Source organism: Alosa pseudoharengus, unplaced genomic scaffold (genome assembly GCF_046254945.1).
Source record: "Alosa pseudoharengus isolate Yale_2024_CS ecotype anadromous, Long Island Sound unplaced genomic scaffold, YU_APseudo_1.1 YU_APseudo_1.1_scf_7, whole genome shotgun sequence".
NCBI lineage: Eukaryota > Metazoa > Chordata > Actinopteri > Clupeiformes > Clupeidae > Alosa > Alosa pseudoharengus.
In genome coordinates, this window is record NW_027468859.1 from 26,433,025 (window position 1) to 26,445,778 (window position 12,754).

At 46.3% G+C, this 12,754-nt stretch overlaps 1 protein-coding gene across 2 annotated transcripts in view; it reads right to left on the minus strand.

Moving 5' to 3' along the window:
- Positions 1–41: 41 nt before the first annotated feature.
- tulp4a (TUB like protein 4a) overlaps positions 42–12,754 on the minus strand; it is a 41,971-nt gene continuing 29,258 nt past the window's right edge. Inside the window, exons 6-14 of one of the 2 annotated variants that reach the window (XM_076271645.1) lie at positions 11,442–11,549; positions 11,076–11,242; positions 10,563–10,787; positions 8,247–8,481; positions 7,831–7,975; positions 7,338–7,482; positions 7,087–7,180; positions 3,401–6,957; positions 42–3,173 (exon numbers count right to left, since the gene is read on the minus strand). In XM_076271645.1, coding sequence (XP_076127760.1) covers positions 3,057–3,173; positions 3,401–6,957; positions 7,087–7,180; positions 7,338–7,482; positions 7,831–7,975; positions 8,247–8,481; positions 10,563–10,787; positions 11,076–11,242; positions 11,442–11,549 — 4,793 coding nt within the window. In that variant the 3' untranslated portion in view covers positions 42–3,056. Of the gene's footprint in view, positions 3,174–3,400; positions 6,958–7,086; positions 7,181–7,337; positions 7,483–7,830; positions 7,976–8,213; positions 8,482–10,562; positions 10,788–11,075; positions 11,243–11,441; positions 11,550–12,754 lie in introns of both variants that reach the window. The other variant, XM_076271644.1, reaches the window with a different exon arrangement.

Genomic DNA, 12,754 nt, shown 5'->3' on the forward strand with positions numbered 1-12,754 from the left:
ACACATGCCAGCAGGAACATAATTAATTCATTACACAAGAAGCCAATCCATCCATTTTATTTCTTCCAAACCAGCACAAAGTTTTGAAATGAGTGACATATACAGTGTAAAATAATTTACATGGCATGCCTGGCTACCTTCCACAAAACATTCAGTCACCAAATTAGTCTCCCATTTTTTTCAAGTATTTCTTTTTTTTTAATCATCGTTGCCTACAACTATGTGTACAAAGCATATCTGTTCAGTTAAACACTTTTCAAAAATGCTACACCTTCCCATACAGTTAATCTAAACCATTCATCAGGAGTTTAAGATCATTCTCCTCAAGTGTTGGAATTAGCACATACAGAAGACCGAGTGTTACACCATATCAGAATGGAAAATGTGATGTCTCCTTGCATGAACAGATGAGCGAAAACAAAAAGAAACAGAAACGTGCATCTCATTGACAAATAAACCTCATATCTAGCATGGGAAGATAATGAGAAGGACATGTACTTAACAGATTCATCTGTGTTGAAATCGGTTGACTTCACAACTGTACACAAACACATCTGACATGATACGCGACCTATACTGCACTTGACTATACTCTATTAACATATACAAACTCATTCCCTTCTGTAGCCCACAGCCATTCTGAAACACAGCACCTCTATCCCCCTTTACAAACACGACAGTAACACATCTTCTCAATACAAAGAAATGCTCAGCAACATCTACATAACTTATATACAGCAATGGGAGTAAAATGTCCTTAGTATAAATAAAAAAAATTACAAACCAGCACTGCATGATGCGCTATTTCATTTTACCCCCACCCTGCACTACAATAAATGTGTGCAAGTTTCTCAGGAAAACATTAACGTTAAAAGATAGGATCTTTCAAAATATTGCACAAACAAAAATAACACAAAAGAATTTATGAGCGTGTTCCATTTTGGCTTCTCAACTCAATAACATTTTTTTTGTCATTCTCAAAACAGTCATGCTTCCATTTAATGCACACCAAAGACACATTTTCCTGGCATTACATCTATATGACACCATCATTGCCTTCATACACATAATGAATGCATGAATTACCTTAAGAAAATTTAAACAAGCTCTTGTGGTTTAATCAATAGACAAGTAAGAGCTGAATCATTTAACCCAATGACTGCTCTATGAGATTGAAAAGTGGAGGAGGGGTTAGACCAGAAGAGCAAAACGGTACAAGAGCGACAAAGAGAGGAAACAGTCACCTGGTCCCATCTAACAGCATTAAGCTTTGGCACACAGACTTTTTTAGGTTTGGAGGTATTAAAGAGCAAAAATGTAAAAATAACTGTACTAATAACTGAATCATATATTGCAATCTAGACTTCATATGCGGATGGCAACAATTATATCCATACAAAAAAACACACACAGAGAAAGACAAACACACACACACACACAGTGGAGTTATGGAATACAAACCAGAAATCCCACTGTGCAAAAGCAGGCCAATCATGTCACCTGCTCATAATACTGAAACCTTTCATGGTTATCACACCATGTCAGTTCAAACCTGCTCGCAGTAACCAGCAGGCTACCACATCTCATAGCACAATGCCAGTCCACTTGACTTACTCAACAAATATGCAATCAGATTATAAGATCCTACATAGAGGCTTCATGCACTTGACTCAACACCTCCACTGAACATAAGGCTACTATGTCTCTAGTTGTCAGTCAGTGTACTTGCACAAAGAAGCACTTATTTCAGGGTGTTGGACACATACAGCTTGTTGTTGTTTCTATGAGGGGTCTACATTGTAATGCATGAAGTTTATGACAAATTTGTTATAATAAAAAAAAAAAAAACACATGAAATGACATTTATGAGACATAGAAAAATATCCATTGTACCTTGCTTAAACCAGGCATTAGCTTTACCTGCACAACTTACTTCATAGAAGTGATGGGTCATGGCTAATAACGCGCCATTTTTTATTTTACTTTTGAGAATTTTGAATACTCAGATTTAGTGTGCCATTTTCAGTCTCAGTAACTGATGCCCAAAACAAAACATCTACAAAGGTGGTGTAAACAAGGTACAACAACATTGTTTGACACACCTACATAAATATATACAATTACAATTATAATGCTGATAGTGATGACCACAAAGTGTTATATAGGTTATAATAATTAGGAGAAATAATATTATCCAACATAGACGGGGGTACAAATGAACAAGTATTATGTAAAGGATATGGTGTGAAACAAAAAAAAACAACAAAAAAATCACCCTGAAATGTGATTGCTGCACAGTTTTTTTGCCTTTACCAAACCATACCTACCAGAACATTTCATACATAGCTCATTCAGTCCCATTTTAAATCAAGTGATAATCTTTCATTTGACCGATCACAAAACGTGCCACCAGTGGAAAACCAATCAAATGACTAAAGGGGATTTATGACCTAGTTCAAGAGACAAACCCTCACTTACTCTGAGTTCAACAGATGTAGATATTTTGTGTAAATGTACTGTTCCTTACACACAATATCACTTACACAACTTACAGCAATTGATTTCAGTGCCCAGTAGTACCTCTATAGTCTGGAAAATCATGGCCATTTTCCAGAAAGCAAAAAGGTTTCAAGTATTACTGTTGCTTACTTTTAAAATTGGACAGACACAAGCACAAAACAAAAAGAACTCTGAGATGTGACCATTTCATCAAGAGAGTAAAGTTCATGTAAGGCAGTCTGTTCGGGGACAGGGGTGTCGTTTCTCTTAGCCTCTATAAACCAGAGGAGTGTTGGTTTGTATTAAAACAGCAGAACACCGAGCTCCTTGTCTCCAGACGAGCAGACATCTCCTGCCAGTCTGAAGAGCCACTCTCTTCCTCCAGGGGGCGCCGTTTTCAGCTTCCCCTATTCTGGTGGAGGCTTTTCCAGAGCTCTTTGTGGTGGGCTTCCTCGGACACATTGTAACCGATTGCTAATCAAACTCAACTCAAGTTAAGAACTGTCCCACAACAGAAACTCTTCTTATAAAACCACAGAGAGAGGGAGACAAGCTGATCACTTCAGTCTCTGGGTGACGTTGGCCAGGGCCACTGCAAAAGCTTGCACAGCAGAGAACGGATACTGAAAGTCCAGTATGTAAGCGTTCCCATCAATCCTTCCAAATTGCATAACCTGTACAGAGACACAAAGTTGTATTAACAACAAAAAACTGAACAAGTGCATAATAAAACTGCAAGTGTAACCCGTTTGAAGAGGGGGAAAAAAACCTTGCCTATGGGCACAAAACACAGCTGAAGCCAGAGTTTTACTCAGCTCTGCCTACTTTTTTACAAGATCCTTGCAGATGAAAACAGTATTTATTTTATTAAACTATCTTCTTTCAAATAAGAGTGTCTTACCTGTCTCCCCTCAAGCTCAATCTGAAAGTTCTTTGCCGACTCCTGAGTAACTCTCCCGCCAAAATCCAGCTGGTAGACCTGTGTGGCCTCGTTCCACAGTGGCTGCTTGTTGGCCATAACATAGACGAAGCCTTGGCTCCCCAGGCTGCGGTCCTCCTTTTCGTTGGCCTTGCGGCACTTAATCTCATCCAGCTCGCAGGCCCCTGCTCTCAGGCTCCTCTTGGTCTTCCAGCCCTTCTTGCTGTTCTGGCTCTGGTTCAGAAGTTCGTCGCCACTAATGAAGAGCTCTGGTTCGCTCTCCGAGCTGTCCTGGAACTCGTTCGTGGTGGCTTTGCTCAGCTTCTTCGCCTTCAGTTGCTCCTTTTGGCCCTTGGGCTTCTTTTTGTCCCGCCCACCCAGCCTGGGACTCGAGATGAGGGAGTTGAAGTCGCCGAGGGCCCGGCCTCCATCTTTCTTGGACTTGCTGCCGCCTTCTGTGATGGCCGGAACGTTCGTCTCGTCGGCGCGACCGTTGTCCAGCCTCTTGCGACTCTTCTTGCCGAATTTGTCGGCTCGCTGCGGCACAGGGCTCTCGTTGAGCGACAGCACCTCCTGGAAACCTTCACCAGTCTCGGCAGAAGCCTCAGAGGATCCAAGGTGCCCTTGCAGGTCCGCGGTTTGGGATGGGGGTGGCGGTGGAGGAGGGGAGAGAACCTGCTTCTCCATTACCATATGAGAGGCTTTTGGAGGGAGGGTCCCTGCTGGGCTCGACATGGGTGGGCACGGGTTGTAGGTGCCCCATGGGTGCAAGGCAATGGGGGTCATGGGGACTCCTGCACAAGAGTTTGCGCTAGGATACATCGGGGGTAGTGGGCAGCAGGCCAGACTGGCAAGATTTTGTGCATAGCCTGGCGACAACACCAGTGGTGGCTCTTGCTGGGAAAAGGGCACAGGGGCTACCACTTCTTTGGGGGAGCAAGGCCGTGGGGACGCCTGCATGGCCTGAAGCTGAGCCCCACTGTAACCTGTAGCTGTCGAGTAGGGCAAAGTGATCGGATATCCCCCTGCCAACTGGAAAGAGGCGGCATTTGGGGAGGTGGGAGACTTAGGGGAGAGGACAAAGGGCACCCGAGACACGTCAAGGTGTTGGGCAGGGCTGAGAATGAGGGGAGGTGGCTTATGCGAGCCCGGCGGGCCAGGCGAAGGAGCCAGGGTGGCGGTCCTTTCCTGTGGGATCCAGATCTCCTCGGTGGCCGACGGGTCCCACTGGTACGGGGGCGGGCGTTTGACAGTCAGTGTACCCACTTCGGTACCCACCGCCAGGTGCCTCAGTGACTGACTCAGTGCCTCGTCCTCCGTGAAGGCAGTGTTCACGTAGTCCGCCCTATCTCGTCCAACGCCACTCCCGCCACCCGTCGCACCGCCACTGCTGCTACTCCCATCCAAACTCAGCAGGTTGTAAGACGACTGAGAAGGGAGGGGCGAGGCGCTGTTCGAATGCACTATGACGGTGCTGTGTGGTGCACCACTTCCTGTGGGCGGAAAGTCCTGTCGGATGATGGTGCCGCCAGCAATTCCGTTGCTACTACCGGCGGCCCCACTCACGTTGTTGTTACTGCTGCACTGGCTACACGTGTAAAGCGCCGTGGGTACGCGTTGCTGGTAAGTGGCTGTGAGTGCGCTGCTAGCTTTTGCTTTGGTGGGGAGAGTGCGCTGAGGATCCAACATCTGGGACACTTTGAGTGCAGCCTCGCGGCTGTTCCGCCGCAAGGTGGCGTGGATGAGGCTGCTGTCGAGCCTCTGGCCCGGGGTCCGCCCTGAGTTTGTTTGATTCGCTGGATCTGGGTAAGGGGGTGGGTCTCCGCTTGGTATGGAGTATCTGGGCACAGTGAGGCGATTGAGGGTGGCGGAAGCGTACGGGAGTTGCACTTTCTTGCCATCGGCGGACGCTGCAGAGGCGGCCGAAGCGGAGGAAGAAGTGACCCTGAGGGTGGCAGAGCTTCCTGGACCCTGCAGAGTGTAAACATTTTGGTTGCACACGAGCCGCGTGCGCGGGCGGCAAACCTCCTCTACGTTTCCACTGCTGTCAAACGTTGTGATCCTCTCGTAGCCCAGCGGCGTCGGGTACTGCACCCCCTGGGCGCCGGGAGGGTACAGCGTGAACTCCCCTTTCTTCAGGCACAAGTCCACTGGGGGCGGCGTTCCACTCACCCCCCCTGCCCCGCCAGAGACGGCCGACCCGGCAGCCGAGGCGGCTGAGGCAGCAGCTGCAGCCGCCGCAACTGCGGCCGCCACCGTCCCCGGGTAAGGGGGAGGCGGGTTCATTTTGCTGAGCTCCAAGGGAGCACTGAAGACCACAGCATCACCTTCAGCCAGCTGAGGAGTGGAGCGTGTGGGTTTGATCTTCAACAGGTGCTCGTGCTCCACTCGTTCGACAGCCGTGTGGTCGCTGGGAGAGTGAGGCACCTGTAGCATCACCTGTTGGAGCTGAAGGAGTGGACCGGGAGACTGGCCCTGAGGTAGGGGGTTAGGTGGGATCTGGATCTGAATGGGGTGCTGCTGCAGCTGCTGCTGTTGTTGTTGCTGAAGCTGCTGTTGCTGCATCTGTTGGTGTTGCTGCTGCTGTTGCTGTTGTAGCTGCTGCTGAATCTGTTGCTGTTGTTGTAGCTGCTGCTGCTGCTGTTGCTGCATCTGTTGATGTTGCTGTTGTAGTTGCTGTTGCTGCATTTGTTGTTGTAGCTGCTGCTGGAGTTGTTGCTGCTGAATCTGCTGCTGATGTTGCTGCAGTTGTTGCTGCTGCATCTGTTGATGCTGTTGTAGTTGTTGTTGATGCTGTTGCAGCTGCTGTAATTGCTGTATCTGTTGTTGCTGTTGTATCTGCTGCTGTTGTTGCATTTGATGGAGATGCTGCTGCATTTGTTGATGCTGAAGCATCTGATGTTGGTGTTGCTGTTGCTGCTGAAGTTGCTGCTGTAATTGTTGATGTTGTTGCTGCTGCTGTTGTTGCTGTTGTTGTTGCTGTTGTAGCTGCTGAAGTTGTTGAATTTGATGCGGTTGAAGTTGGTGGTGGTGCTGCTGCTGTTGTTGCTGCTGCTGCTGATGAGACAGCGCTGGACCGACCAGAAGCCTTCCGACCTCCAGCCCCCCAAAGATCACCTGACCAGGGCTGGAGTATCTGGTGGGAACAGTGTACTGAGCCGTCAGCACAGAATCCTGGCCTTGATCAGATGCTGCTGCTGCCGCCGCCACTGCTGCTGCAGTGGCCATAGGATTGGTCAGGATGTCCAACTGGACATTCTGATTGGCTAAGAGTGACTGAACCAGCCCAATGCTTTGGGTTGGAGACATGGCTTGAGCAGGGCTGTGAATGGGGGCAATGGGAATATTAACAGTGCAAGGAGGGTTGTCGTCAGCCACTCCTGAGGGCCCGGTAACAGGGAGGTCATCTTCATCCTCGCTGAAGACGTTGGGGCTGAACACTGGCAGATTGATGTAGTCCATGGAGATCTTTCTCACCTCAGGCAGGTAGATGGTCATTTGACGAGGTTGAAGATGAAGCAGGCTCGTCTTGTAGATGACTGTGGACCAGGACAGGGTGGCAAAACCACAAAGAAGAAAATACATTGTTATGATTCCCAACAAAGGCAACTGATATACTGAAGATTCATGACATAACGGACGGAATCACTCTTTGGTAGGAATTTTACCTGCGCCAAGATTTGTTGGCAAGAAAGTGGCAAGCCCAACAATTTTGAACTTGGTTCCCCATATATTAGATGTCACCTGAGCAAGGTAATTATGCTGAAGAAACAAATAATCACCAGTTATTAACAGTCAAAAACACTTCCAAACAAATATTTTGGTATTGCTCTTTAACCACACCTCAGTAACCACAATGAAATCTGTCTTTAAGCTGAGACACTGCGATGTAACAAAGTCCATTCACAGCTACAGGTACCTGTGTGATGTCATCAAGTGGAAACTCTCTGCGGGTCAGGCTCGGAGAACCAATGGAGGGTTTCCGGATAGGTAACCGTGGTGATCGTGATATTTCCTGTGTGGCACGGGAGAGCTTTGGGGACTTTCGGGGATCTATATTGATCCTGTTGGTAAAGGGACACACTAAGTCTCTACAGAGAAGGTAGTAGACGGAAAAAGAGGTTGAAATCAAGGTGCAACAGGCATGCAGAATACCTACTTGTACTACCTACGACATAAAAGTTCAACATACGTAGGACAACAAACAACATAACATAATTTGAAATGAAATAGCAAAATGAAGGTTGGAAAAGGTTTTAAGACACAGAAAATCACAATTGCTTTTGCCCGATTTGCAATTGATGCACAATTGCATGATTTTAGCTTGTTCTTCACACTGCCTTTAAAACGAAAACGTGAAAATGTGAAAAAAAGAGCACAAGTGTGAGTAAACAGGCAGGAGACTTTAGTACCGCGGTAGTTTGGGTGACTTGCTTCCCCTGGATATCTTTGGTGATTTCTTGCCCACCCAGTCATCACTAAGCTCAATGTCACTGGAGTCGGAACAGTTGCAGCTGTCAATCATGGAGGAGATCAAAGTGTTTCCATAGACTTCATCTGAATGAAAGAACACAGAGCCAAAGTCAAACCACTGCCATGGTAAAGATAGCAACTCAACCTTGATTCGTTTTCATCTATATATTTCCATGATATTATTCTTATCATAGTCACCTAGACTAATCTTACCCATTTAAAGATAACTTTCATTAAATCACTAGATTAAAAATTGGAATTTCATTGCACAAGTGGACAAGGAATAAAAACAAATAGTGAAGCATTCCCACTTTATTCTGACCTCTCTTGCACCCATGTTCCACACAACACCCACCGGTCTTCCCATCGGTCTTGGGGTCCATGATGACGAATTCCGGACGGAGCTTGCTGATCCTGCGGCCCTTGAGGATGGGCACGAGGCCACCCAGATACTCCAGGTAGAGGGTGTAGCAGGGTCCCCCCACCTCGGGGTTGTCCTCCGTGCGCTTCATGGTGCAGTGCAGGCGCTCATTCCCGGACGTGGGGTAGCTGACAAAGTCCCGCATGTTGTTGGGATCAGGAATGGGGGGCTGAATGGACACACATCATGAGTCATGTGAACTTCAGACTGATCAAGTGCAGAGAAAAGTGAACTCAATTGCAGCATTACTGAATAAATCCCATTAGATTATCCTTCGTTAAATATATTAATATATAGCTGAATGAGGGTGTTCCATGGAAGTCCTTTAGAGCAGGGGTCCCCAACCTTTTATGTACCATGGACCAGTTTGATTCCTATTTTTTTTTCACGGACCGGGGGGGGGGGGGGGGTTCGGGGGTTCCATGTTCCATATGTGTTGTGTATGCATAACTTGAAAAGAACTAGCTCCAGTTATGTAGGAACAGTGAAGGTAACGATCTCTTGTGGAAAACGTGAACTTGAAGAAGTGAAAATTGAACAATATGAACTATGAATATTGAACAACTTGAAGCTACATCTATAAGTGTGAACATGCTTAACAAAATATGGGAACAAAACATGGGCTATGTGCGCCGCGGTGGGCTTTGCCGCGATTATGGACACGTACCAAATGCGTCATGTGAAACGCCTGTGGGCGCATTGGAGAAAGCCATGAGCGTCCCTCTCGCACAATAAAGGTGTTGAAAACGGCCAATAAACTCCTCTAAGCAGGCAATAGATGGCATGGGCATGTCACATATTATTGTCTTTTTGATTAGGCCTACCAAGCACATATTCACGTTTAAATGAAGGTGGATAATTTAAAACAAAAGCAAATTGTCCTGAAAGCATCCGATATGTCGCCCTTGGATTGAAAGTCAAAACTTTGAATGCGTCTTATGAAGCATTGGAGAAAGCCATGAGCGTCTCTCTCGCAAAATAAGTATAGGTATAAGTATATATGCTCTTTTGATCCCGTGAGGGAAATTTGGTCTCTGCATTTATCCCAATCCGTGAATTAGTGAAACACACTCAGCACATAGTGAGGTGAAGCGCACACTACCTGCAACAACAGCGGGGAAAAGATGGGGACTAAACGTGCATTATGAATATAATCAGTGGGAGCCCTGTGCTTGTTTCCCTGCAACAAGAAGCTTCCATCTGGGGTGATAGAAGACAGTGACACCCTCAGTGTGTTTGAAATGTCCAGTCGATTGCGCAATTTGGTCTTAGTTGCAGTCATTGCCGAAAACCCGGCCTCGCATAGATACGTGGTGGGAAACGTTTTCAGCACTTTTACGGCTATCTCGGGATATTCTGCTTTGGTTTTGATCCAAAAACCCGCCAGAGAGGTTTCCTTATACACACTCTTAAGACCACCGTCATTTGCAATTTCGATCAACTGCTCTTCCTCCTGCGCTGACAAGTTAGGACTATTCGGGATATTGACATGGGTTGCGGACCCACTGCCATTGCCAAAACCCCCACTACTGTTTGGAACATATCAAATACACCCCGGTACACTCGTCGTCCCCACAAATCAAGTTTAACTTTAAATGCAGCGACTTTATCTGCCAGTTTAAAGACAGTCGTCATTCTCCCCTGGAGTGACAGGTTGAGGTCATTAAGCAACCCGAATATGTCACACAGGTAATCCTCATCACTAAAATGTGCAGCTAACGGTGACTTTTTTCTGTAAGAAATCTCTGCAGCGGCTCTCGCAACTCTGGCCAGTGACCTGCTAAAGATGCTTGTTTTTTGTTGTTCATTCTAGCAGTTTAGCTAACTTCGTGTGACACTACCGTTCACCAAGAACTGATCAAGTGAAGTGAGCTGACCTGAGGCTGCGCAGCGCTGAAGGCAATTACTGTATGTAAAAGTGTGGAAGGCGGGACAGACAGACGTAAGAAAATAGACCTTGCATAATGCAAACATGCGTGCAATCAAACAACTGCATATAGGCCTATGCCATGTAAAAACGTGACATTATTGCATATTAAATTTAGTTTAGTTTGCATGCATTTTTTTTTTTAAACTCATGTCGTAGGCTACGGCCCGGTTAGGAATGTCCTGCGGCCCGGTTGGGGACCGCTGCTTTACAGGATTTCTTTTGCAATTATTTTGCAACGTCATATAAATGAAGGAAGGAAGCAGGAAGAGGATGTAACCAGTGACAGATACACCCCAGCCATCCCTCTCAGGCACACGTACCTTGATGGTGGGTGCAAAGGCGGTGGTGACGTAGGTTCCGAGGCGGGAGGGCATGGTGAGCTTGGCCACGTCCTTCTCCTCACGCACGGCGCTGGCGATGCCCTGCTGGCACAGCAGCTGCAGGCTGGCCACACGGTGCTCCACGCGCACCACGTACAGCGCCGGCCCACACGCCAGGAACAGGCGCGAGTCACGGTGGCCCCAGCACAGCGTGGTGATGGGGCGCTGAGCGCAAACAAACAAAAACAAACATATACATTACATACATCATTTTATAACAAGTTTAAGCCTCGAATCATACACACAACACACACAATTATATTTAACATTTTTGATTATATTCTAATCAAAACTGATCAAAGCTATACAAATTTTGCATTGCTTTTAGGCATTTTACAACCACTTACAAAGTGATAAGCTCACACACCATTGCACAATTAATCCTATCCAAGCGAACCACTAGGTATTACTAATGGCTATGACAGTCTTCAGTGACACACGAGATTCATTCACCTGTGCAGGTGTGTCCAGGGTGTAGACGTGCTCCCCGCGGACGTTGTAGAATTTTACGGTGGCGTTCCTTGCCGAGGGAGCGCAGGCAGGGTCAGAAGACACTACGTGTCTCTCCATCCCAGCCACAGCCAGCAGGTCACCTTGAGAGCACCACTGTACCACGACATCTGCAAGGGAGCACACACACACACACACACTCAGTTGGATAACACTCATAACACAGGGTTTCTGACGATTTCACAAAGTCATGTTTGAAATGATAAATGTGTACTGCAATAAATTATACCCATGTTTCAAACTTTGAATCAGTCAGTTCTATGTTGATCTCCATTTTTAGATCACAAATGTTGATGCAGGAGTTATCACCTTTTAGCCCTGAGCGGATGTGTATGGGGGAGAGGTCGTCATAGTTATTCATCAGGTTGATGTCTCCCGAAGTGAAGCAGACCGTTAGCAGTGGCCGCAGGCAGTGCACTACACAAAGAACAAGACCAGGAACCATTACATTACATTACGCTGACGCATTTTTAACCAAAGCGACTAACAACATGGTAAACAGTTTAAGTTTTAAAGCAATTCTCTCAACAATACCAAACACCTCAGCCAGAACAACGCCAAAAAGACAGTGGAAATATTATTTTTTTAACCTGAAGATTTTAAAACCATTAGCAGGACATTGGTCATTACCATCCAAATTACCCACCCAAACCCAAACCAAAATCCCATTCCCATAACGCTAGGAACCGGTCATGTGATTGCCCAGCAGCATTGATAAAAGGTTTTATGCTATGTATCATCAAATCATGTATTCTTAAGAGGAAAAGTCATCCATGCTTTCTCATGAAGTGCTTTAGTCACCAGCAGTTTGCCACACCTCAACATTGCAAAATGTTATACAAAGAAAAATAAATTACTGTAACTCTTAACTCATACTCAGAGCTCCAACTCTAACCTTGGGCTTTCGTTGCTTAGATTAACCATGTCCACTCTGATCATGCTTCATAGTCAAGAGACTTACTCACAGATAACAGTAAAACCTCATCATACTTTATCAAATTCCCTAGAATTGTGTACACTCCCTGTCTGACAATCTGACACATGATGGGGGGGGGGGGGGGGACTTGCTCTTCTCTGTAAGACAGACGACATTAGGTGTTTTTCTATGGGGAATCACCCCCTACGCAGGAGAATGTAAAGACCATCCACACCCCCTTAAACACACACACAAGTGAGACACACCCCACACACACACAAAAGAGTATGCCAAACAATAAGATAACCATCCTGCAAATCACATTGCATATTCATACCACCCTCTGACTTCACATGCGCCTCATTTGATCATCTCAAGGAGGCCACCGGTCGTAAACGTTGTGCATAAAATACAGGGACACTGGGACCCAAACCTGTGAAGCTGTGAGGGTTTGACCATGTGTGGTCTGACAGTGGGACTCGCGGCAAGCTGAAACCGGTCTCATGGACGATGAGGAATGCTGAGAGGGTATACAGATAAACATTACAGGACTGATGAACCATCATCAGGTCCTCTTCATTTGTTATATGAAGGAGATTCTGAGCAAAGAACTTTGAGTCATGACTCCTGACATGGCATGCAATGACGTTCAAAGGGCTCCTGTTACTATGAAAACAGGGAAGTGAATGGAGATGTGAAATAAGCA